At 67.1% G+C, this 24,006-nt stretch overlaps 2 protein-coding genes across 18 annotated transcripts; one reads left to right on the top strand and one right to left on the bottom strand.

Moving 5' to 3' along the window:
- The first annotated feature begins 1,615 nt into the window (after window positions 1-1,615).
- MAP3K12 (mitogen-activated protein kinase kinase kinase 12) lies at window positions 1,616-8,668 on the top strand. 3 transcript variants are annotated; one of them, XM_068212424.1, is made up of 13 exons: window positions 1,616-1,959; window positions 2,896-3,079; window positions 3,745-3,936; window positions 4,477-4,711; window positions 4,968-5,126; window positions 5,423-5,531; window positions 5,942-6,051; window positions 6,242-6,358; window positions 6,623-6,760; window positions 7,216-7,654; window positions 7,839-7,909; window positions 8,005-8,257; window positions 8,491-8,668. In XM_068212424.1, exons 1-13 carry the CDS (start codon window positions 1,632-1,634, stop codon window positions 8,511-8,513), a joined length of 2,358 nt encoding a protein of 785 aa, XP_068068525.1. In that variant the 5' UTR covers window positions 1,616-1,631; the 3' UTR covers window positions 8,514-8,668. The 3 variants fall into 3 exon arrangements, with proteins under 3 accessions (XP_068068525.1, XP_068068527.1, XP_068068526.1); XM_068212425.1 differs by having other exon boundaries at window positions 1,617-1,959; window positions 4,553-4,711; XM_068212426.1 differs by lacking the exon at window positions 3,745-3,936.
- Window positions 8,669-9,179: 511 nt separating this feature from the next.
- Window positions 9,180-23,465, bottom strand: PCBP2 (poly(rC) binding protein 2). Of its 15 annotated transcripts, none has more exons than XM_068212438.1 (16): window positions 23,306-23,464; window positions 21,164-21,281; window positions 20,792-20,815; window positions 20,639-20,671; window positions 20,270-20,386; window positions 18,939-19,070; window positions 18,243-18,371; window positions 17,771-17,845; window positions 16,298-16,384; window positions 16,058-16,123; window positions 15,164-15,205; window positions 14,112-14,184; window positions 13,601-13,639; window positions 12,660-12,712; window positions 12,009-12,178; window positions 9,180-9,749 (listed from the first exon to the last, which is right to left on the bottom strand). In XM_068212438.1, exons 2-16 carry the CDS (start codon window positions 21,230-21,232, stop codon window positions 9,713-9,715), a joined length of 1,146 nt encoding a protein of 381 aa, XP_068068539.1. In that variant the 5' UTR covers window positions 21,233-21,281; window positions 23,306-23,464; the 3' UTR covers window positions 9,180-9,712. The 15 variants fall into 15 exon arrangements, with proteins under 15 accessions (XP_068068539.1, XP_068068540.1, XP_068068541.1 ...); XM_068212427.1 differs by having other exon boundaries at window positions 9,727-11,186; window positions 23,306-23,465; XM_068212439.1 differs by lacking the exon at window positions 13,601-13,639 and having other exon boundaries at window positions 23,306-23,463.
- Between the last annotated feature and the right edge of the window lie 541 nt (window positions 23,466-24,006).

Genomic DNA, 24,006 nt, shown 5'->3' with positions numbered 1-24,006 from the left:
GGGGGAAGGGGGGAGGGGACGCGCGCGGCCTCGTGCACGCGCGCGACCCCCCCCACCCCAATTGCACGCGCGCGACCCCCCCCCTCCCCCCTCCCCCCCTCCCTCCCCCTCCCCCCCCGGCCGTGCGCGCGCTCGTGACCTCTTACACGCGCGCGCGCGCGCCACCGGCGGCAGGCGCGTGCCCGCCTGTCCCCGCGCGTGCCCGCGGGTGACCCCCCCCCGCTCCTCCCCGCCCCCGTCACGCCACGTCCCCGCACCCTCCCCATGTCGCGACAGGGCGCCGTGTCCCGACACGCCGCGCCGGCGGGGGGCGCTGTTTCGCCCCCGCTCCCCTCCTCCCGCACTGCGCTGTCGCGACATGGGCCCGGCGGGCGCTGTCGCGTGTCGCGAGCGACGCCCTCCCCCCCCCCCCGCTTTGTCCCGAGGACCCCTCCCCCACCACCCCCCTCGGGTCGCGGCCCCCCCGCTCCTGCCTCAGTTTCCCCGGGGGTGGGGAGGGGGGGAGAGGCTCCATCCCTCACCGGATGACGTCACCGTGTGACGTGATGTCGCCGCGGGGGGACACACGCGACACCTGGCGGGGCGGGTCGCGTCCCCCCTCCCCCGCGGGTCCCTCGGGGGTGACGCTCGGCCCCTCCCCCCGCCACCCCCGCGGCCCAACCCCCCCCCAATTTTAGTGATGACATCATCGCGGGCGCGCTGTTGCCATGGCAACTGTCCCCCGGCCCGGGGGGGACCCCCTCGTGCCTCAGTTTACCCCCAGCCCTTGGCGCGTGGCCGAGGGTGACCTGGCACGCGCGCTCGGGGGCACTTTGGGGCACGCGGGGGGGGGGGGGGACGGACACACGCGCGTCTGCCAAGGGGTCACACGCGTGTTTGGGGGGTCCCGTGGGCACGGGGGGGGTCACACGCGTGTGTGGGGCTCAACCCCAACTCCGGGGGTGAACGTGCCCCGCTGACCGCTCGCCCCCATTCCGGGGGGTCTGTTCCCCGCTGACCGCTCGCCCCCATTCCGGGGGGTCTGTTCCCTGCTGACCGCTCGCCCCCATTCCGGGGTGTCCGTGCCCCGCTGACCGCTCGCCCCCATTCCGGGGTGTCCGTGCCCCGCTGACTGCTCGCCCCCAGTTTGGGGTGTCCGTGCCCCGCTGACCGCTCGCCCCCATTCCGGGGTGTCCGTGCCCCGCTGACCGCTCGCCCCCATTCCGGGGTGTCCGTGCCCCGCTGACCGCTCCGCCCCCATTCCGGGGTGTCCGTGCCCCGCTGACCAGCTCGCCCCCATTCCGGGGTGTCCGTGCCCCGCTGACCGCTCGCCCCCAATCCGGGGTGTCCGTGCCCCGCTGACCGCTCGCCCCCAATCCGGGGTGTCCGTGCCCCGCTGACCGCTCGCCCCCAATCCGGGGTGTCCGTGCCCCGCTGACCGCGTCGCCCCCATTCCGGGGGGTCCGTGCCCCGCTGACCGCTCGCCCCCATTCCGGGGGGTCCGTTCCCCGCTGACCGCTCGCCCCCATTCCGGGGTGTCCGTGCCCCGCTGACCGCTCGCCCCCATTCCGGGGTGTCCGTGCCCCGCTGACCGCTCGCCCCCATTCCGGGGTGTCCGTGCCCCGCTGACCGCTCGCCCCCAGGCCCTGGCCATGGCCTGCCTGCACGAGACCCGCACTCCGTCGCCGTCGCTGGCGCTGCCGTCGGACGGGACCCCCGAGCAGGAGCTGACCCCCACGCAGTGCGTCCTGCGCGATGTCCTGCCCGCCCCCAGCGCGCCCCCCGAGGCCTGGCCCCGCCGGGGGGGGTCCCGGCCCCCCGAGCTCGGCCCCGAGGCCGCGGGGCCGCTGGCGGCCGATGCCGCCCACCTGCGCTGCCAGGCCGGGGGCGGCTTCCTGGAGGGGCTCTTCGGGTGCCTGAAGCCCGTGTGGACCATGATCGGCAAAGCCTACGCGGCCGAGCACAAACACCCCCCCGAGGGTGAGCGGCGGGGGGCGCGGGGGGCGCGGGGGAACGGGGGATGTGAGGAGCACGGGGGGCATGGGGGGAACAGGGGGTGCGAGGGGCACGGGGGGCATGAGAGGCATGGGGGGCACAGGAGGAATGGGGGGCACAGGGGGCACGGGGAGCATGGGAGGCACAGGGGGACGGGGGGTGCGAGGGGCATGGGGGGCACGGAGGGCACAGGGAGCATGGGGGGTGTGAGGGGCACGGGGGGCATGGGGGGCACGGGGGGAATGAGGGGCACGGGGGGCGTGGGGGGTATGGGGGGCACAGGGGGCATAGGGGGTGTGAGGGGCATGGGGGGCATGGGGGGAAAGGGTAAAGAATGGGGGAAAGGGGGGTGAAGGGGTAAAGGAGCTCCAAAGCAGGGTCCAAAGCAGGGTCCAAGGGGGTAAAGGGGGGTCAGAGGGACGGAGGAGGACGTGAGGAGAAAAGAGGGGGTGAAGGGCAAAACCAGGGGTGAGGGGGGAAAAGGAGGGGTGTGGGTGTGCCATGGCTGGGGGTACACCAGGGGTACCCTGGGGCTGGGGGTGCTGGGTGTGCTCCGGGGGTCCCTGGCTGTGCTTGGGCTGTGGGTGCCGTGGGTGGGGGTCCTGGTGGCTGTGGGTGCTGTGGGTGGGGGTCCTGGTGGCTGCGGGTGCCAATGCTGGGGGTCATGGTGGCTGTGGGTGCCGTGGGTGGGGGTCCTGGTGGCTGCGGGTGCCGTGGGTGGGGGTCCTGGTGGTTGTGGGTGCCAATGCTGGGGGTCCTGGTGGCTGCGGGTGCCGTGGGTGGGGGTGTCCTGGTGGCTGTGGGTGCCATGGGTGGGGGTCCTGGTGGCTGTGGGTGCCATGGGTGGGGGTCCTGGTGGCTGTGGGTGCCGTGGGTGGGGGTCCTGGTGGCTGCGGGTGCCATGCCCACGCGTGCCCACAGACCCCTGGGAGGTGCCGTTCGAGGAGATCCTGGACCTGCAGTGGGTGGGCAGCGGGGCGCAGGGCGCCGTGTTCCTGGGCCGCTTCCACGGCGAGGAGGTGGCCGTGAAGAAGGTGCGGGACCTCAAGGAGACCGACATCAAACACCTGCGCAAGCTCAAGCACCCCAACATCATCACCTTCAAGTGAGCGGGGGCTGCCGGCACCGGGGCACGGGGACAGCGCGGGCAGGGGGACACCGTGGGCACGGGGACACCGCAGGCACAGGGACACTGCAGGAGTGGGGACACTGTGGGCGCAGGAACGCCACGGGCAGGGGGACACTGCAGGAATGGGGCATGGGCATGGCATGGGGCATGGAGCATGCTGGAACATGGGCACGGCATGGACACGGCATGGACACGGCATGGACACGGTGTGGGCATGGCATGGACACGGCATGGACACGGCATGGACACGGTGTGGGCATGGCATGGACACGGCATGGACACGGCATGGACACGGTGTGGGCATGGCATGGACACAGCACGGGCACAGCATGGACACGGCATGGACACGGCATGGACACAGCATGGACATGGCATGGGCACAGCATGGACACGGCATGGATGTGGCATGGGCACAGCATGGACATGGCATGGATACGGCATGGACATGGCATGGACACGGCATGGATACGGACACGCCACGGGCACAGGGACCCGCAGCACGGCACGGACTGAGGCGGGCAGGACACGGCGAGCACTCCGGGCATGGCCACCGAGGCCCGGGGCACCCTGGTGGGGTGTCCCGGATGGAGCAGTGGCCCCGGTGGCCCCCGGCGGGCGCTGAGGTGCCGCTGTGCCCGCAGGGGCGTGTGCACCCAGGCCCCCTGTTACTGCATCATCATGGAGTTCTGCGCCCAGGGGCAGCTCTACGAGGTGCTGCGCGCCGGCCGCAAGGTCACCCCGTCCCTGCTGGTTGACTGGTCCATGGGCATTGCCGGCGGCATGAACTACCTGCACCTGCACAAGATCATCCACCGGGACCTCAAGTCGCCCAAGTGAGCCGGGGACGGGGCTCGGAGCAGCCCGGGTGCCCCCGGGCGTGGGGCTGTGCATGGGGCGGGTGCGTGGCACAGCGGTGCCGTGTCCTCGGCGGTGCCGTGTCCCTCCTGGTGCTGCGCCCGTGGTGGTGCGTGTCCACGAGTTGTGTGACCCTGGCAGTGCCACTCCTGGCGGCTTCTTGCCCGCGGCACTGCCGTGCTCGTGGTGGTGGCGTCCCCTCAGCAGGACCACGCTCCCGGCATTGCATGTCCGTGGTGGGGCCATGTCCTTGGAGGTGTCCCACGGCAGGGCTGTGCCATGGCAGCGTTGTGCCCATGGCAGTGCCACGTCCATTTCGGAACCGCGTCCGTGCTGCTGCCATGTCCATGGTGGTGTCCCACATTGGTGGCGTGCCTGTGTTGGTGTTGTCCTGTTCTGTGTCCTTGTCACTGCTGTCCCCTGTCTGTGTCACCGCTGTCCCCTGTCCATGCCAGCTGTCCCCTGCCCGTGCCGGCTGTCCCCGCCGGTGCCGTGCCGTGACGCCACGGTGCTCGCAGCAGTTGCATGCCCGCGGTGCTGCCGTGCCCGTGCCGTTGGCGTGTCCTTGGCGTGGCGCTGAGCGCGTGTCCCCAGCATGCTCATCACCTACGACGACGTGGTGAAGATCTCGGACTTCGGCACCTCCAAGGAGCTCATCGACAAGAGCACCAAGATGTCCTTTGCCGGCACCGTGGCCTGGATGGCCCCCGAGGTCATCCGCAACGAGCCCGTCTCCGAGAAGGTGGACATCTGGTGAGGCTCCGGGGACAGCGGGGACACTGCCAGCCGTGCTGGCACTGGGGACACAGCAGTGGCAGGCAGTGGGAACAGGAGACACTGTGGGGACGCCAAGGACCCGGGGAAACCAGAGATGGGGACACTGGGGATACCGGGAGTGACGTGGCAGGGCCAGGGGACATCAGGGACCACAGGGGCGGGGGACACTGGGGACACCAGAGCGGTGAGGCGACAGCAGGAGGCCGCTGTGGGTGACCGTGGGTGCCCACAGGTCCTTCGGGGTGGTGCTGTGGGAGCTGCTGACGGGCGAGATCCCCTACAAGGACGTGGACTCGTCGGCCATAATCTGGGGCGTGGGCAGCAACAGCCTCCACCTGCCCGTGCCCTCCAGCTGCCCCGATGGCTTCAAGGTGCTGCTGCGCCAGTGCTGGTGAGTGCCCACCGGGACACCCCGAGGGACACCCTGGGGACGCTCTGCGGGCACCCGCGGCATGGGGGACCCCACCACGGACGGGGCCATGGGGCCAGCACGAGGGACCTGCCCCCGTGGGCAGGGCAGGGGGGACCCCTGGCTGTAGCGGTGCCCCCCCAGTGTCCTGTGCACCCTTGTCTGCCCCTGGTCCCCAAAACCTTCAGGACCCCCCAGAACCCCCCTGAGACCTCCCAGACCCCCCAGCACCTCCAGGACGCCCCCAGCCCACCCTCAGTGCCTTGTCCTTCCCCCAGGAACAGCAAACCCCGGAACCGGCCGTCCTTCCGCCAGATCCTGCTGCACCTCGACATCGCCTCGGCCGACGTCCTCTCCACCCCCCAGGAGACCTACTTCAAATCCCAGGTAGCCAACCCCAGCATCCAGGACCCCCTTCCTCCAGTTCCACCACAGGGGCCCAGCTGGGCAGTGCCCGCAGTGCCCGGTACCGCCGGTGCCTTGGATGGGCGGGGTGGCCGGAGCCGGGTAGTGGCCGGAGCCCGGTGGTGGCCAGAGCCCATGGTGGCCAGAGCCTGGTGGCTGGAGCCCGGTGGTGGCCAGAGCCTGCAGTGGCCAGAGCCCGGTGGTGGCTGAAGCCCACGGTGGCCGGAGCCCAGTGATAGCCAGAGCCTGGTGGCCGCAACCTGGTGGTGGCCGGAGCCCAGTGGTGGCCAGAGCCCGGTGGCCGGAGCCCATGGTGGCCAGAGCCCGGTGGCCGCAACCCGGTGGTGGCCGGAGCCCATGGTGGCAGTGGCCGCGCTGTCCCTGTGCCGCAGGCCGAGTGGCGGGAGGAGGTGAAGCTGCACTTCGAGAAGATCAAGTCGGAGGGGACGTGTCTGCACCGGCTGGAGGAGGAGCTGATCAACCGCCGGCGCGAGGAGCTGCGGTGGGGCCGTGCTGGGGGCACTGGGAGCGCTGGGAAGGGACGGTGGCGGGGGGCACCAGGGGCTGGTGGGGCACAGGGAGGGCTGCGGGTCACTCTCCCTGCTGCGGGGCCATGAGGTCGCTGTCCCGGTCCCCTGGCCGGTGCCGCGGGTGTCCCCGGGTCCGTGTCCTGACGCCACGCGTGTCCCCAGGCACGCGCTGGACATCCGGGAGCACTACGAGCGGAAACTGGAGCGCGCCAACAACCTCTACATGGAGCTGAGCGCCCTCATGCTGCAGCTGGAGCTCAAGGAGAAGGAGCTGCTCAGGTGGGTGGGCAGCACCCCCAGACAGCACCCCCAAAAACAGCCCCTCCCCAAATAACACCCCCACGCAGCCCCCCTCCAGCACCCTCTTGCCCACCCCATGGTCACTCCCTGGCCGTGGCCAGCCCTTCGTCCCCCGCCGTGGTTATCCCCGACGCCGTGGCCACTCCTCCACGGCCATGGCCGCTCCCCGCCGGGCCCTGGCCACTCCCCAGGCCCCGCTTGCCACGGGCAGGGGCGCGGGTGCCCACGCGTGGCCCGTGGCAGGCGGGAGCAGGCGCTGGAGAAGCGCTACCCCGGGCTCTTCAAGCCGCGGGTGCCGCGGGGGCTCCTGCACGGCAACGCCGTCGAGACCCTCATCAAGAAGCGCAACGTCCCCCAGAAGCTCTCGCCCCACGGCAAGCGGTGAGCGGGGGGCTGGGGTCCCTCGGGGGGGCACCTTGGGGTGGGAGGAAAATGGGGGTGCTGGGGATTTGGGTTGGGGGGGACACGGACGTGTGGGTCCAGCAGGGTGGGGGGGTCTGGGGACCTGGGTGTGGGGTCGTTTAGGGGACTGGGAGGACGGCGTTCTTTGGGGTGGGGGTGTCTGGGCTCTTTGGGGAGGGGGCTGATGCTCTGGGTGTGCGGATGTTGGGGGATCTGGATTTGGGGTCGTTTAGGGGACTGGGGGTGCCTGGGTTCCTGAGGGGAGAAATGCTTGGGGACCTCGGAGTGGGGGTCCGGGGTCCTTTGGGGGAGTTCTGGGGCTGCGGACCGGTGTCCCTGGGAGGGAGGGGGGTTCTTTGGGGCTGTGGATATCCCAGGGGTCGCGGTGCCTGGATGCCCACCCACAGCCCTTGCCGTGTCCCTCCCGTGCCCAGCCCCGACATCCTGAAGCCGGAGGTGCTGCTGCCCAAGCTGGACGCGGCCATGGCGCAGGTGGCCCTGCCGGGCTGTCCCAAGGGCCCCCCGTCCCCCGGGCGCAGCCGCCGGGCCAAGGGTCGCCACCGCAAAGCGGGGCCCCGGGGGGGCTGCGGGGAGCCGGGACCCGAGGCCGGAACCCCCCGGGGTCCCCCCGCCACCGCCGCCAGCCCCGACATCCTCGGGGGCACCCTGGAGGCCGCGGGTGCCCCCCCGGCCGCGGTACCCGATGCGGGACCCGAGGGGGCGACGGGCACCCAAGGGTCCCCCCCGCCGCAGCCCCCCACTCCCGGGGAGCCCGAACGGGAGAGCGGGGCCGGCCGGGGGGGCAAAGGGGCGGCCGGGCAGCACCTCACCCCCGCGGCTCTGCTGTACCGGGCGGCCGTCACCCGCGGGCAGGTGAGACCCCAGACCCCCGCGTCCCTTCGTGGTGGGGTGGGGCGAGGACATGGGGGGACACCCCAGGGCCGTCCCAGCAGTGGGAGGGGGCGTCAGGACTCGCGGGTCCCTCGCGGGGTGGGGGGCGGGTCAGGGCCGAGGGGCATCAGGAGGACGCCAGCACGCCCTCCCCCTGTGCCCCCAGAAACGGGGGGTCTCGTCGGAGGAGGAGGAGGGCGAAGTGGACAGCGAGGTGGAGCTGCCGCTGCGGCAGAGGTGGGTGCGACCCCCCCCGCGGGTGCCCGGGGACACCTGGGGGGGTCCGGGGAAGCTCGGACCCCCGTGTGCTCACGCCGCGCCCCCCTCCCCAGGTGGCCCCCGGGGATGAGCAAGCGCCAGTCGCTGTCGACCTTCAGCTCGGAGAACTTCTCGGACGGGGACGGCGACGAGGGCCACACGAGCGAGCCGTCGCACAGTGCCACCCCCGACGTGGGCAGCACCAACACGGACGAGCGTCCCGACGACCGCTCCGAGGACCTGCTGTCCCAGGGCTCCGAGATCCCGCTGGATGCGGCCCCGCCCGAGGGGCCCGGCCGCCGGCACGGGGGGCTCAGCCCCACCAAGGTGATGCCCGCAGCCAGGGGCACCCCCAGGGACGGTCACCGTGGGGTGGGGGGGTCCCCCGAGCACCCCAGATGGGGTCGGCAAGTGGAACGGGGTCCGCAGGGCGCCCCAGGCGTGGTCCCCGTGGGATGGGGGGGTCCCCGAGCCCCCAGACGGGGTCGGCAAAGGGAAGGGGGGGTTCCTGCCCCCAGGACGGGGCGCCGGGCGTGTTCCACCGCCGTTTGTGTCCCCAGGTCTCCGAGGACTCGGACTGTGACAGCGCGGAGCTGGACCACTCAGGCAGCGGCGAGGGGCCCCCCCGGCCCACAGCCCCCCCGGGCCTGTGACCTGTGTGCCCCCGCGCCCCCCACCCTGCACTCCCTCCTCACTTGTACAGTCCCAAATATTTATATAAATATCTATTGCTCTCTACTGCGGCTGCTGCCTTGGGGGGGCTCTGGGGGGAGGAACGGGCAGGGGGGGGCTCACAGCCCCCCTTCGTTTGTGCAGGTCCTGCTGAAAGCACCCCGGGGCAGAGGGAGCTGCCCCCCCAGTTCAGACTGGGGGAAAATGGGGGTGGGGGGACGGGGAGGGGATTTTGTCACTCCTGTAGGTGCCAGGGGGAGCGAGGGGGGAGGAGTAGAGGGGGAACAGAACCAACAGTGGGTTCCCATTTCAGACCAGTTTGGAGGGAAATGGGAAAGATCCCCCAAAAATTCATCTGGAGGGTCAAAGTTCCCTCCCCAGGACTGGTTCAGCCCGTTCCAGTGGGGCTCCAAGACCCAGCTGGGCCATACTGGCAGCACTGGGTTGGTCCTCCACCCTCTGGAAGGATCCCAAGCACCAGCTGGGGTGGTTTATCCCTCCCCAGAACCAAACTGGACCATACTGGGAGTACTGGGAAGAGCCAGGGGGGTTTCAAATAAAGACTGAGACAGGCAGATCCATTAACCAAAATATCCTGCAGGTTCTATTCACAAGGAAAAGCTCCAGTCCATCTTTTTATTCAGTTTTTTTTTTTGAAAAATTTCCTGACGTTACAGAACTAAACTGAAATGTTTTTTTTTTGTTTTTTTTTGCTTTTTTTTCGTTTTTCTTCCACTCTTACATTTCATGACAAAAACAGAACTTCATGAGCCGAAAAAATGGGGAAAGGAGGGGAGAAGGTGCCGGGGGGGGCGGGGAGAGGAGAGAGAGAAGCTTTATAAAACTAAGATTTGGGGTCCAGCAATTTTAAGAGCTGAACGAAGGAATTAAAATGCTTTTTAATTTTAGAGGGAAAAAAAAAAAAAATATAACCCCGAAAAACAGAACAAAAACGAAAAACAAAAAAAAAAAAAAAAAAAATTGAAACAAACTGAACCTTGGTGAGTGGCGCGAGGCTGGAGGAACCGAAAATGTACAAACTAGTTTAAAACCTGGGTCGGTGCTAAGGGGCCGCAGATGGATGGCGAGGCGGGGGGGTCCGGGGCCCCCCTAACTGCTGCCCATGCCCCCGGTCTCCGAGGAGAGCCTGCAACGAGAAAAGGGCGTCAGAGGGACCCCCCAGCACCGAGAGGGGTGGGAGGGACGCCCTCGGTCGGGGAGGGCAGGGGAGCCCCTCCAGGGGGGCAGGAAGGGGACCCCCCCTCAGCAGGGGTTTGGGGGGTTTTGCACAAGCAGCCAGGGGAAGGGAGGTGCCATCCCCGCCCCGGAACAGCGCTGCGGGGGTCCTGGGGGGGTCCTGGGGGGTCTGGGCTGAGCGTGGCGGGCTCTGCTCCGAGAGTTTTGGGAGGGGGAGATCCACGGGACCCCCAGGTGGGGCGGGGAGGAGGCAGCGGAGGAGGGGGAGTGCAGGGAAAGGGGGGGGCACCTCCAGCAGGGACCCCCGGGGCGGCAGGGGACACACAGACACTGCACAGGGTCCCTGGGCCAGCAGGGACCCCCCCCAAGGGCAGCCCACCCCCCAGGCACGCCGGCCACGCCGCGGCGGCTCCGGGCTCGGCCCTCGCTGCGGTTTGGGGGTGTTGGGTGGGGGGATGGGGGGGTGGAGACCCCCCCCCAGGCAGAGGGGACCCCCGGGCCGGGCCCCGCTGCGGCACAGATCTACCAGAGCAGATTCTCACCGTGGCAACTTTATTACAGGTACAGACAGTTAAGAGAGGACAGGTGAGGCCCCCAGGGCACCGGGGATGCAGTTCCCCCTCCCCCAGAAAAAAAAAAAAAATAAAAATCACAAAGTCCCTTCCCTCCCCTCACCCCCCTATCCCACCCCAAACCCCAAAACTGCACCCAAACTACTCAAGAAAAAAAAAAAAAAAACAAAAAAGGGAAAAGGAGGAGAAGTGGAAAAATAAAAAATAAAAAAAGTAACGAGCAACAACTACAGGCAGGCAGAGAAGGAGTTGTGACCGCTCACAGGACAAAGGGACACAGTCTCTCGGCCGGCAAGAAAAGCTCTGCTGCTGCAGCGGCAGCGCGAGCTCGGTACGAAGGAAAAATTTCAAAGACCGAAAATGATAAAAAAAAAAAAGAGGAAAAAAATATAGAGGGAAAACCAAAAAAACCCAAAAAACAAAAACAACTGCTGTTCCAAGTCTCCTCTCCGGGGTCCTGGTGCTGCCACCCCCTGGAGCAGCCTCAGTACGGGGAAAACCTTTGCTTCTCCGCTTTGAGTTTGTTAGTGACACAGGGCACGGCGGGCGCCGCGGCGCCTTTGGCCGCAGACACGACATTTAGCGCCAGGAGAGGGACAGGTTTCATGCCAAGCAGACTGGAGACACAAGGGGCGGTCGGAAGAGGGTTGGGGAGGCTGGAGGGTGCGTCGGAGGCCCCCGCGGTGGCGAGCGAGGGGGTGGTGGTGGTGGAGGAGGAAGAAGAAGAAGGGGTGGAGGGTTGAGAGAGGTTGATGCTGAGGTGGTCAGGGATCGTGACGGAGGCTGCCTGGGAGGAGGGTTTAGCGCTTTCTAAACTGTAACAGAGGAGAAAAGGAAAACAACAAAAAAAAAAAAAAAAAAAAAAAAAAAAAAAAAAAGAAAAAAAAGAAAAAAAAGAAAAAAAAAAAGAAAAAAAATACACGGGTGTGGGTGGGAGGGAAGGAACAGCACAAAATGCGAAAAAAAAGCACAGGACAAACAGCGAAAACGGCGCAGGAGCCGAGCTGGGCGAGGAGGAGGAGGGAGGGAAGGAGGGAGGGAGGGAGGGAAGGGATGGTGCTGCCAGGCCTGGCCCGGCTGCACACGGGACCCCCACACCCCCCAGAGGAGCCCGGCCTGGCCCCAAGGGTCCCCCCGTGCGCCAGGAAGGAGCCGAAATCCAGAGAAAGCCACCAGCAGCTGCTGCTCGCGGCAGCAGGGACACAGCCCGGGGACCCCCCAGCCCCTCTCAGCCAGGAGAGGCCACTCCCAGCTCCAGGCAGGGAACGGGGGACACGGGGACACCAACGGGGGTGGCCCAGCCACGCCGGGCCCCCCACGGCCCCAGAGCAGAGGCAGGTGCTGCCAGCAGCACCAGCAGCTCTCTGGGATGGCAGCGTCCCACCGGGATGCTCGGGATCCCCGGGACAGGGCTGGGCAGCCCCTCCTGTCACCCCCGCAGCGGGGGCACAGCAGAGCCCCCCGGAGTGCCAGGCTCCCCCCCGCCCAAGCCCCATCCTGACCCTGGCAGCATTCCTGGAGGCAAAGGCAGCGGGGACAGGGACAGCAGGCACGGGAGGGGACAGGGAGAGAGGAGAGCCCTTCCCCTCATGCGGGGCACGGGGAGGGAGGGCGCGCGCCAGGCCAGCGGGACTCACCTGACATTGATTAGATACTGGGCCAGGCTGATGCTCGCTGCAGATCCAGTTATGGTCACCTGCCTGTCAGTAGAGCCTTCCACGGGGTTGGCAATCTTGATCTGAGCCCCGGACATCTGGCGGATCTCGTTGATCTTGGCGCCCTGACGCCCGATGATGCAGCCAATCAGCTGGGAAGGGAGAGGAAACGGGGTTAACTCGGCCTCATCCTGCCCTGCCGCCTCCTCCGGGGGGAAATTCCTGCAGGGAAAGGGCTGTCCCAGCCCCACAGGCTGCCCAGGGCATGAGGGGAGGACACCGTCCTTGGAGGTGTCCAAAATAAATGGTGAGGATGCGGCCCTTGGGGACACAGCTCAGTGGTGGGGGACAGCTGGACTCAGTGGCCTTAAAGGCCTCCTCCAGCCTTAACAGTCCCACGATTATGGGATCGCTGGGAGTGGGGTGTTCGTTGGAAAAGGGGGGGTTAAGGGATTGAAAAAGGGCTTTTTTGCCTTGAAGATCACTGGTACGGGGACAAGGGACGTGGTGGCAGCCAGAGTGGCCTGGTTTGGGATGCAGCCATGAGCCCACCACAACCTCAAAGGCAAGCACAGTCACCCCCCAGCCCCGGTGAGAGGGGCAGCCACCCCCCAGCCCCCCAGGGATACTCACATCGTTTGGAATGGTGAGTTCATGGGAGGTGGTTTGGGCAGAGGCATCCAAACCTGCTCGGAGACAGAGAGAGGGGGCCCAGGTGAGGACGGGGGCAGCCGGGGGGTGCAGCACCCCAAGTGCTGCCAGGTTCAGGCTGCCTGGGAGGGCTCCGAGCAGGCGGGGAGGGCACAGCAGGCTGGGAGGTTACACCAGAGCCCGCTGCTCCCCACCCCTGCCTCCCTGCTCCCCCTCTCCTCGCTCAGCCCTGCAGCTCTCCCCTCTGTGTCCCCTCCCGGCCTGGATGCTCCATCAAGGTGGGACAATCCCGGAGCAAGGGGCTGGCACTGGGGGGCTCCAGCCGGGCACTCGCCTCCACTCCCGCTCCGGCTTTCAAAGGCCACGGCTCCCCTCCTCCTCCTCCTCCTCCCTGCCGCCCCTGCGTGCTAGGCAGGCGCTGGGAGGCTGCTCACACCCCACACAGGGCCGAGCTCGTGTGCCTGGGGCGTTGTGAACACACTTTTCCACTTTTCCCCCCTTCCCCAGCTCGCTCCCTGCGACAGGGAAGCCTCGAGCCCTCGCAGCGGGGCTGCGGCAGGGGGACACGGCAGGGGACACTCGGTGCTGTCCCCCGACTCCCGGAGCAGCTCCAGCTCCTGACAGCTCCAGCACCTCCTCGGCCAGGGGCTGCTCCCCTCTGTGTGTTTTTTGGGGTGGGGGGTTAAAGCTCAGGGCCCACAGCTCGCTGGGACAGCTGAGCCTGCACCCAGTCCTGCTGCTCTCCGCTATCCAGCTGTGCTCCAGGGCCCAGCCAGCCAAGCCAGGCTGCACCTCCAGCCCTTCTGGGGCTCCCCTCAACCCCCTTTCCCTCCCATCCAGGCAGCATCTATCAGGGAGAATGAGACCCCGGGCAGCATCAATACACAACAGAGCAACTACAGATCGTGTGTTTGGATCATTACCCCAATAGCCTTTCACCTCTGGAGAGCTGGAGTCAACGCCTGTTAAGATACAAGTCACAATGAGTTTGGCTGTCTCAAGTTTAGAGCCCCAAATGGGCAATTTTGATTTTTTTTTCTTTTTTTTTTTTTTTTTGTTATTTTTAAGGTGGCTTAGTCTTTTCCCCAGCCATCTTAGCAAATCTACAGCGAATTTGGTACAACTCAGCAGTCTCCTGCCTTAGGCCTGGAGCAGCCGGAGGGGAGAGAGCGGGTGCTGCGGGCCGGGGGTCTCCCAGTGCGCTGGCAGAGCTGCGAGGACGGCGGGCACGAGGGAGGGAGGGAGGGAAGCAGCGTGGATGGGTGGGTGGAGGCCCTGTCCCTGCGGCCCCCAGACACGTCACAAGAGCAGCGGTTACCTGGCCGGGCCCGGGCAGAGTTTGGGGTTAGGTTTGGGGGAGCACGGCCCCCGCGAGCGGCCCGGGCTGGGCTCCGGCCGCGCACGAACGCACACAGAGAGAAGGAGTTTCCATACCACTGAATCCAGTGTTGCCATGAGACATTGGAAAGTGTGACTGTTGCATTGCCAACTGGTGCAGCTTGGTCAGCTAAAGGAGGGAGAAGGGAAGACAGGGAGAGGGAGAAAGAGAGAGAGAGAGAGAGAGAGGCTGGCGTTAGCCATTTCCCGAGGCCAGGGGCCAGAAGTCGCCGCGCGCACCCGCACGGACACGGCCCCGCCGCCCGCCCCCTCCGCGCTGCCCCGGCCCGGCCACTGCGGGCCGGGGGGCTGTGCCCACCCTCCCCTCGGTGCAGCAAGGGCTGGAGGAGCGCAGGAACAGAAGCAGAGAGGAGCGGGAGGAGGGAGCAGGTGCCCGTGGCACGGCGGGAAGCGGGCACGGAGCGCGCTCGGCTCTGCCGTGCCGGCCCGGCTTCCTCAGAGCCCCCGTCCCCCCGGCCTGGCGCGCCAGACCCCCCTCGCTGCCCTACAGGTGCCAGGAGCAGAGAGCAGCCCCTACGGGATGAGGATGGGTGCCAGAGGATGGAGGTGTCCGACAGCGCCGGCCGCTGCCGGGATGGTCCCTCCGCTCCCGGCCGGGCTGGGCCGGGTCCAACCCCCCTCCCCGACTGCCACCTGCGCCCGCTCGCTGGGCCAGCTGTCCCCTGCCCCGGGAGAGCCACCGTGACACAGCCACCGTGTGCTGGCTGGGGGGGGGCGGTTCTCGTGCCAAATTGAGGGGGGGGGGGCGGGGGGGCAAAGGAAAAGCCAGAGCTGGTGTGAAATGCCAAGCCAGGGAGAGGTGGGTTTGGAAAAAAAATATAATAAGGAGGAGGGGAGTGTCAGAGAGGAGGTGGGGAAGGCATCCAAGGAGAGATCTGAGGCCGGCTGAAGCTGGCTGCACGAGGGCCAGCTGAGGGGGGGGTGAGTGTTTTTTTGGGGGGGGGGAGGATCTGGGGAGCTCAGATCAGATCGAGCGTTCAGCACCAAGCTGAACCAGCTCGAGTGGAGAAAGCACGGAGAAAATTTTTGGAAGGTGGGGGAGGAAAAGGGTGGATTTTCAAGACAAGAAGTTGTAAATAAAAACTTACATCTGGCTGTGGAATGGCATACTGTCCTTGAATGGTATAGGCCTACAAAAGGAGGAAAACAGTCCTATTAACAACCATCGGACAGCCACCCAGGGACAGACAGATTTCAACTAGCCAGGAAGTCAGAGAGCCAAGGTGGAGAGTTCTCCGGGGCGAGGGAAGTGGGGCAGGAGAGGCGGGGACGGATAAATGCTGTCACAAGCAGTTTCTAGGCTGGCGGTTACTCGAATTGGCCTGACGTGGCGGGTACGGGGAGGGGGTGGGCAGAATCGGTGCCGTCCCCCCCCCAAAAAAAAGGTGGCAGACAAAAAAATAAGGAGGAAAAAAAAAAAAAAAAGGAAAAAAAGGAAAAAAAAAAAAAAAAACCAAAACCAACAAGAGAACGGCTGGGATCTTGATGAAGATGTTATGGTGTGGTGAGTCCGACAATGCTGCTATCCCTGCGCCCCCGCGCAGGCAGGGAGGATCCAACGCCCCCGCCGGCCCTGCTGCTGCTCCTGGCCCCTCTCTGCCCCGGCCCGGCAGCTCCCCCGCCTCCCCTCCCACCCCCAAAAAAAAAGTTTGCCCCGTTCCGAGTCCTCTCGTCACTCCACACGCCTAGGACAACGTCGCCGGGCAAGCTACAGGTCAGTGCTGGCGCTGGCTACCACTGCTCACACGGCCCAGTGCTCGGAGGGGAACGAGGCGAGGGCCTGACCTGCCACAACTCCGTGTCCCCGAGGTTACAAGGGACAGCCACAGACTTCAGATTCCTCCTGAAGCTACCCAGAAAGGGCGAGGCACTGGCTGGGGCCTGGCTGGCTAAGGTTTGGGGAGGTCTGGGGGGGCCGGGCAGGTGGGGGCGGGTGGGAGAGGAGGGGGAGAGGGGGGTACACAGCCTCACTTCCAGGTCACCGGAAGAACTGCAGCCCAGGCTGGAATTGGCCCAAGTTCGTTGCCATGCAGTGGCTGCCGGGTGGCCTGCGTGAGGAGAGGTTGGTGGGCTCAGAGTCCAGTTCCCAGTGGACAGGAGTCCACAGCACAAAAAGCCACCGTTGTCGGTTTTGGGGGACGGGGACAGGGATGCCACCCTTGTTGGCAGTCTCAGAGAGGCCAAGGATTGAACGGGCCGTGGAGACTGAACTCCCCTCTCACCTCCTGAGGTGGTCCCTCCAAGTCAGAGTTGAGGCACATGGATGGGGCGGTGTGGGGGTAGCTCGCACTGCCGCTGCTGTACCTGTCCTGTGGATAAATTAGAGGACTTCAGTCTCCAGGGCTGTCAATCCGAAACCTTTCGCTAACACCAAACTCAACATCCGCATTAGCTCAGTGCTGATCGAGGGCTCGCCCTGCTCTACGCGCGACTCTGAGCTGCGAAGACAGAGAGCGCAAGGCCCACCGGGAGCGGGGCCCGGGGGCTGCTGCGGGCCTGGGCCGGGGACGGGGGCGGAAAGAAGGAAGGGGGAGAAGAGGGGCAAGGGGAGGGAAGAGATGCGTGGCTGTGGGAAGCCTGCTCCTCACTGCTCTAATGGGGAAGGCGGCCGGCTCCCGCCCCGGGGGTCCGCACGCTGCGGCCCCGCCGCTGGCCGGGGCGCGGGGGCTTCCCCCGGGGTGCAGAGCGGCGGGAGAAGCTGTCGGGGAGGCGGGAGGGGGGGGCTGACCGGGTTCAGGTGGGGAGGAAGAGGCAAGGAGAGGGGCAGGGGTGGGGAGGAAGGGGACGGCGGCAGGTCCGTCCCCAAAACAAGCGTGGCGGGGCTGGGAGGGAGGAGAGCAGAGTCAGGCCCGGCTCTCGGGGAGGCCGGCGGCAGCTACAGCCCTTCCCTGACCCCTTCCCTGCCTACTGAGGCCCCCACTGACAAAGCCAGGCCCTGCCCACCCCGAGGGTGTCCCTGGCAGCAGGAAGGCAGCGGATGCGTTGTCGCCGTGGTTTCTCCGAGCGCCGGGGCAGCCCCGGGGGCGCAGGGTGGGAGCAGCTGACCCACACCCGGGCCCCGCCAGCCCGGCTGGGGTTCGGGCGTTACAGCGGACAGGACCCCAAGGGACACCTGTCCCCTGTAAGGTGGCTCAGGGCAGGGCTGGGCCACTCCCCAGCTCAGCGCAGGAGGGACTACAGCCCAGTCACCTGGCACTACTCCTCTCTGACGCCCTCCCCTCCTGAGAGACGAAGCCTTTGCTGCGCACCCCAGCCCTACCCACGGCACAGGCTGAGCCTTTGCACCCCGAGAACCGGTGGCAGAGAGCAGAGAACCCCCAACCTCCAGGCCAGTCACCCACAGGAGGTCACAGCGAGTCCTTGGAGCCAGCCCGAGGCAGGGGGCAGAGCCTGGGTTAGGCAGCTCGGCCCCATTCAAACCCCCACTGCCGCCACCACACTGGCAAACGGTTTTTGGTTTTTTTTTTGGCCGGGTAATTCCAGGAGCGTTTTCCAGCACCCTCTCCTCCCAAATCGGCCCTTTTCCCTGCTGCCCTCCCTCAACAAGGGGAGGGGGCCGAGGCCCAGCAGAGCCACCTGGGGCCGAGGGCACGGCGTGGGTGACGGGCACGCGGAGCGGCCGGGGCGCGCTGGCGGCTCGGTACGACCCCCGCCCCTCCCCACCCCGCACCCCAGGAGCAGAGGAGAGGCCTTACCTGGCCGCCTGCAAAGATGACGGGAGAGCTGGATGGCTTGGGTCGGTACGGGATGGTGACACCCTTCGGGGGAGACTGCGTGACGGGCAGAGAGGACAGGTCAGACACCGAGCGCCGCCGGCACCGACAGCCCCCTCCCCGCACGCCCAGGGCTCTGCTCTGCACTTCCAGCTGGCCCTTTGGCCACCCAGGGCACTGTGACTTTGTCCTCATCCTGGGCACAGGGCCGAGGGAGGACACCCAGGAGCACAGCAGGGCCGTGGGTGACACCATGAGCTGCTCCGAAGGCCCTGCTCGACCCCGGGTCTAAGCAGCTCCGAGCCTCACCTGGATGAGGCTGTAATCCCCAGCTATCCCTTTATCCCCCAGGAGCTGTTTTCTTCTCCCTCCTCAGCACTTCCACCCCTCCAAGGGCAGCGGGATGCCCCGCAGCACCAGCCTCCCCGGGGACAGGCCCGAGGAGGGGCCCTACCTCAAGCATGACGACGCAGATCTGTTTGACGCACTCGATGATGGACTGTGGGATCCCAGCGATGGTGATGGCTCGCTCAGTCGAGTTGGGCAGCATGTCCCCTGCCACCTGGACCTGTGCCCCCGTGCTCTGCCAAGTCGAGGGTTAAAAATAGCCTGTCAGACCCCGGGCAGGGCTGAGACCTCAGCGACCAACCCCGTGCATGGTTATACATAGCCAAAACTGCCCCCCCCAGCTCCTCCTTTCCCCCAAAATAAAGTCCTTTAATCCCAGCTGGATACAATTCGGTCAGCAGGAGCCTGAGGCAGCAGAGGGGGACCTGGCCTCAGCCTGTCCCTGTAACCCAAGCCAAGCCAGTCTCCACTCCAGCAGAGTTAACCCAACAGCACCCAGTGCTAAATGGCACGGCCAAGGGCAGTGCTGGCCTGGAGCCCATCTCCCTCTCCAAAATCTGGGGAAAGGCTGGGGAGAGGGCAATCAGGAGCCACGGGAAAGGGGCAGCAGGAAGCCAGGCTGTGAGAGACAGAACCGGGCAGACAAGGGTCTGCCCCGAGTCTCAGTTTGCCAAGCACTAAAATACAGGGAGCGCCAAAAAACCCCAGTGATGCCACATCCCTTGGGCAGGGACAGCACAGGGATTTGCCCTTGGGGACACTTGAACCCCCCGTAGGCCCCCCCGGGCCGGGCACCACGCACCTCTCGGATCTCCTTGATCTTGCAGCCTCCTTTGCCAATGAGGGACCCGCACTGGCTGGCGGGGACCACAAGCCGGAGGGTGACCGGGGGCCGGCTGGCAGCTGTGCTGTTGGTCATGGAGCTGCTGATGTCCTGCGAGGAAGAGGAGGTGTTGAGGGCTCAGCCCTGCTGGAACGGCACGCGCTGGGGACGTGCCCGGCACAGGGACAGGGAGGTGACGCTGGCACCAGCGGCCGAGGCCAAGGTGACCTCGGGGCTTTCCCAGGACTTCCTCAGCAGCCCAGAAAAAAAACACAGACGTATTTTGGGGAAGCAGCAGCCAAACTCTGCTGCCTCAATGGAAATGGGTTTAGGCACTGGCCCAGGCTGGGTCTCACCTCAGCCAAGCAGGAACCGGTGCTGGAGGGGGACAAGGGACTGGGGAGGGGCTCGGGGACTGCACAGCTCCAGGGTCAGCACGGAGCCTCCCGCTGCACCAGGGATCAAGGCAGCAGCTCCGGGAAAAACAATCCCGGCGCCGATTACAGCGGTCATGTGCTGGCAGGGGGAGGGGAGGCACAAGGCCAGGGCTCAACTGACCTACTAAAAGCAAAGCTTCAGCTCCAAGGCCGGTGCCCAGAGCGCTGCAGAGCCGTGCAGCCCGTGGAGGACTCTGGCTCCCTGCGTTCGGCACAAACAGCTCCAAGCCCTGCAGCCTTTAACGCTGCAGTGAGAGCAGGGGGGTTTGGGGACAGGGCTGCCAGCACGGCGTTGTTTCTGCCTGGGTAGTGTCCCAAATCTAAAGGGCAGTAGAATTTGTACCCCCACAGGCAAGGTGAGGGCCACAGAGCTCTGCCCCACACCAGGTGGAGAGCACTCCCAACTCCTGCTCCCTGCAACGTGGAAATCTCGACATCACAGCCCTGAGCAGGCTCTAACACCTGCAAGATCCAGGTTATCTGGCAGCAAAATCCCCCCTGGAAGTCAGTGATTTAACAGGACCAGGGACACGATGCAGCTCCTCCAGCCCCGCACAGCTGCAGCCCCAGCTGCTCCTTGGCAGGGCTGGGGAGAGAGCTCAGCCCTGGGGTGTGCTGGGGGGAAGTGGCAGCAGCACGAGCAGAGCCAGGGGGATTCCAAAGCTGTGGGCAGAAAGTCCCTGCGGGGCTCTGGCTCCAGCACTGCTGGACCTTGCCCCAGCGCGGCGCCGGACAAAGATCGGGGCCAGGCAGGGAAGCGCCGGCTGCCCGTGCGGAACGGCAGCCCTGGGCCCCCGGGGGCCCGGCCCGGGGCCAGCTCTTCCGGAGAGAGGGGAGAAACGGGGCGGTGACGGCAGGGGGCTGCAGACACACCTCTTCCAGTTTGTCAATGATCATCGCAAAAGCTTTGAAGATGGCGTTGGTGGGTCCCGCGAGGGTGATGATCCGCTCGGGGCAGTTCCCTTCCGAGATGTTGATGCGAGCTCCGCTCTGCGGGGAGGCAAACGCCACCTCAGTGCTCTGGGCCACACGCGCGGAGCGCCTCGGGATTCCTCCGGATCCCCCGATGGGCGCAGAGCCCTCCCTCCTCCTCCTCCTCCTCCCCTCCCTCGGCTCGGGCAGCCATCTTCTCCTCCTCGGCTTCCTGCCGCGCCTGCCCACACCTCCCGGCATTCCCCGCGCCGCCGCCGCCGCGCTGCCTGCGGAGCCCGGCCGGCCCGCCATCCCATCCCGAGCACTCACCTCCTCACGCATCTTCTTCACGGACTCCCCTTTCTGTGAGGGACGAGAGAAGGGAGAGAGGCGTCAGCGCGGCCGTGGGGAGGGAGGGAGGGGGACAGGGGGACAGGGGAGAAGGGCAAAGGGAGGGCTAGGAGAGTTTGTTCCTCTGCTTACCTTCCCAATGATGCTTCCCACCTCCTGGGATGGAAACAAAAGCACCATTAGTCAGCGTTTTAAAAACTCCTGGAGCCCCAAGCCTAAACTCGGCTCTTTTCACAGCCAAAACAAGCTCCTGAGCACTCGGGATCTGCCCCTCAGATAACTGGGGTTTAGCCCAGCTGTGCTGACCTTGTTCCCACCTCAGCTCCCATCGGGTCGTTCTGCCCACCCCCAAGAGTTATTTTCTTCGCTGGCTGCACCCCAGGATCTGCCCCGGCGCCCGCAGCACATTCCTGGCCCCACCGCAGCTCCAGGAGATCCCACGGAAGCAGCCAGCCCACCCCGTGCCAGGCCAGGGCTCCCCGCAGAGGGGCCGGAGACACGAACCTTTCCGTGCATCAGTAGCCGGATGGTGAGCGTGACATTGAGACCCCCTTCGATGACTCCGGTGTCCATGGTGGGCAGCACGGGGTCGGCTCAGGCTGCGGCAGCGCTTGGGCCTCGGCTGGGGGGAGAGGGGCTGGTTGAGTGAGGGGCTCTGCCAATCCCCCCCAGCCTGTCCAGGCCGGATTCCAGCCTCCCTGTGCTGCTTCTCCCCTCAAATCGCCCCCTGAAGTGTTGGGACGATCCATGGTGCTTTGGCTTCTCCTCCTATGAATTTCCAGAGCTGAACTGGCCCCATCCCACCTGGACCCAGCAACTCTTGGGGTCACGAGGGTCCTGCTGAGCCCCTGCCTCCTCCCAGCCCTGCCCCGTGCAGGGGCTCCTCTGAGGGACAACCGAATACTTCAGGGTGACCCCCGGTAGCACTGGGGACACAAACGGTTCCTGGACACAACCGGGGACGCCGAGGGGGCACGGAGGGCTAATCGTGGCCCCTACAGGTCTGGGGAAGCTGCTGCTCCCTGCGAGCCCCACACTTTTCCCAGCCCAAGTCTTCCTGCAGCTGCCCGACGGGAGCGGACACCCCAGTCCTGGGGGTTTGGCCCGCTGGGCAGCCGGGATTATGGAGACAAGGAGAAAAGAAACCCCACGGGCTTTCCCGAGCCCGCGCGGGGCCCCTCGGAGCAGGTTCCGAGGCGATTCCCTCAGACCCAGATAAGGCCACATGAGCGCACGATCAGGTTTCAAACCACCTGAGTCGGCAGCGGTTGCAAAACAGCCCGGCCGGCCCCAGCCGAGCGTTTCACGGGAATCCGCTAAATAAACTCCCATCTCGGCCTCCGCTTCTGCCCCATCAAAGTTTAACCGCGGCCGAGGCCGGCCCGGGGCCGCGCTGCCTCGCTGGCACCGGAGGGTTTTGCCGCGGCCTCCCCCCCGCATCCGGCCCGGTCCGGGGAGCAGAGCCCGGCATCCAGCCCCGGCAGCGGGGCGAGGGCAGAGCGGGCCCCGAGCCCGTCCCGGGGACAAAAGGGGCCGAGCGGCCCCGGGCCAGGCTCCCGGCGAGGCCTTTCCGCAGGGAAACTTCCCCGAGCAGCCCCGCGCCGGGACCTCCGTCCCAAAGCCGGGGACGCGGCGCCGAAGCGAGCCCGCCCCTGAGGCGGGGACGCGGCCCCGGAGCCAGCTCAGCCCTGCGCGGGGGGGGGAACCGGGCCGGGGGTCCCGGCTCCGAGCCGGACCGGGGGCAGCGGGAGTGGAGCGGCTGTCCCGGAGCGACCCCCGATGGGTCGGATGGGGCCCGAGCACAAGGCGGGCGAGGGGGATCCCGGGCCGGCGGCTCCGAACGGGATCCGGAGCCCGGCGGGGAAATGGGCCTCAACATCCCGGACCGGGCCGGGGCTCCGAACCCACTCAGGACCGGGGGTCGCCGTTCCGCTCCGAGCAGGCCCGGGGGGAAGATCCCGGGGCCCGCGGGGGGGGGCGGCGGCGCCGCGCGGGCCCGTCCGTGCGCCGCCTCCCCGCTCCGGCGGGGGGAAAACAACAGCGCGGGATGGCGGAAAAATCGGGCCCGGGCGGGAAAACGAGAACTCCCAAAAAAAAAAAAAAAAAAAAAAACAAAAAATAAAATCCAAAAAAAAAAAAAGCCCTAAAAAGAAAAAAAAAAAATCAAAAATTCAAACTCCAAGGAAACGGGAGCAGAAAAAAAAGAAAGGAAAAAAAAAAACCTCCCCACGCCCCTCGGGCCCCCCCCGCTCCCGGCCCGGGCGGGGGGCGGCGGCGCCATGTGACGCACGCGGCGCCCCGAACCCCCCCGGCCGGTTCCGGCGGGGGGGGGGAAAGGGGGGGGAGCCGAGGGGGGGGGCAGCGGCGGCCCGCGAGCCCCCCCGGGGCCGTTTGCGGGCCCGGCCGGCGGCGCGGGGCGCGCGGGCCGCGCAGGCCGCACAGGCCGCGCAGGCCGCGGGCGCCGTTGAGGGCGCGGCCGGCGGGGGGGGGGGGGGGGGGGCGGCGGGGGGGCCACGCGAGGGCCCGGCCCGGGGGGGATCGGACCCGGATGGCGGCCGGGGGGGGCGCGGGGGGGGGGGGTCGGGGGGCGGCGGAGGGGGGGGGGTGGGGGGGCGATGGGGGGGGTGGGGGGGTGGTCGGGCCTACCTGTGTCGGCGCCGGTAACGGCGTTGGGCGAAGGGCGCTCCGGGCGGAGCGGGAGGAGGAGGGCGGGAGGGAGGGGGGGGGGAGGCGGGGAGGGAGCGCGGCGGGCGGGCGCGCGGGATGGCGGCGGCGGCGGCGCGGGCGCGGCTGCTCCGGCTGCGGCGGGCCGCGGGTCTGGGAGGGGGCGGCGGCGCGGCCCGATTTACACCCGCCCCGACCCGGAAACGCACGGCGCGCGCGGGGCGGGACAGAGCGGCCGCCGCCGCGCACAGCGCCCCCCGGCGGACGGGAGGGCCGCGCGGGGACCGGGGGGGAATGGGGGAACGGGGGGGAACGGGGGGGAATGGGGGGAACGGGGGGGAATGGGGGAATGGGGGGAACGGGGGGGAATGGGGGGAACGGGGGGGAATGGGGGGAATGGGGGGAACGGGGGGAATGGGGGGGAATGGGGGGGAACGGGGGGGAATGGGGGGAACGGGGGGGAATGGGGGGAATGGGGGGGAACGGGGGGGAATGGGGGGAACGGGGGGGAATGGGGGATAATGGGGGGAATGGGGGGAATGGGGGGGAATGGGGGGAATGGGGGGAATGGGGGATAATGGGGGGAATGGGGGATAATGGGGGGAATGGGGGGAATGGGGGGAATGGGGGGGAATGGGGGGAATGGGGGATAATGGGGGGGAATGGGGGGAATGGGGGGGAAT

This window comes from Anomalospiza imberbis, chromosome 22 (assembly GCF_031753505.1).
Source record: "Anomalospiza imberbis isolate Cuckoo-Finch-1a 21T00152 chromosome 22, ASM3175350v1, whole genome shotgun sequence".
Classification (NCBI taxonomy): domain Eukaryota; kingdom Metazoa; phylum Chordata; class Aves; order Passeriformes; family Viduidae; genus Anomalospiza; species Anomalospiza imberbis.
The sequence above is the reverse complement of the archived record's forward strand: the minus strand, read 5'-3'. Positions and strand labels throughout refer to the sequence as shown.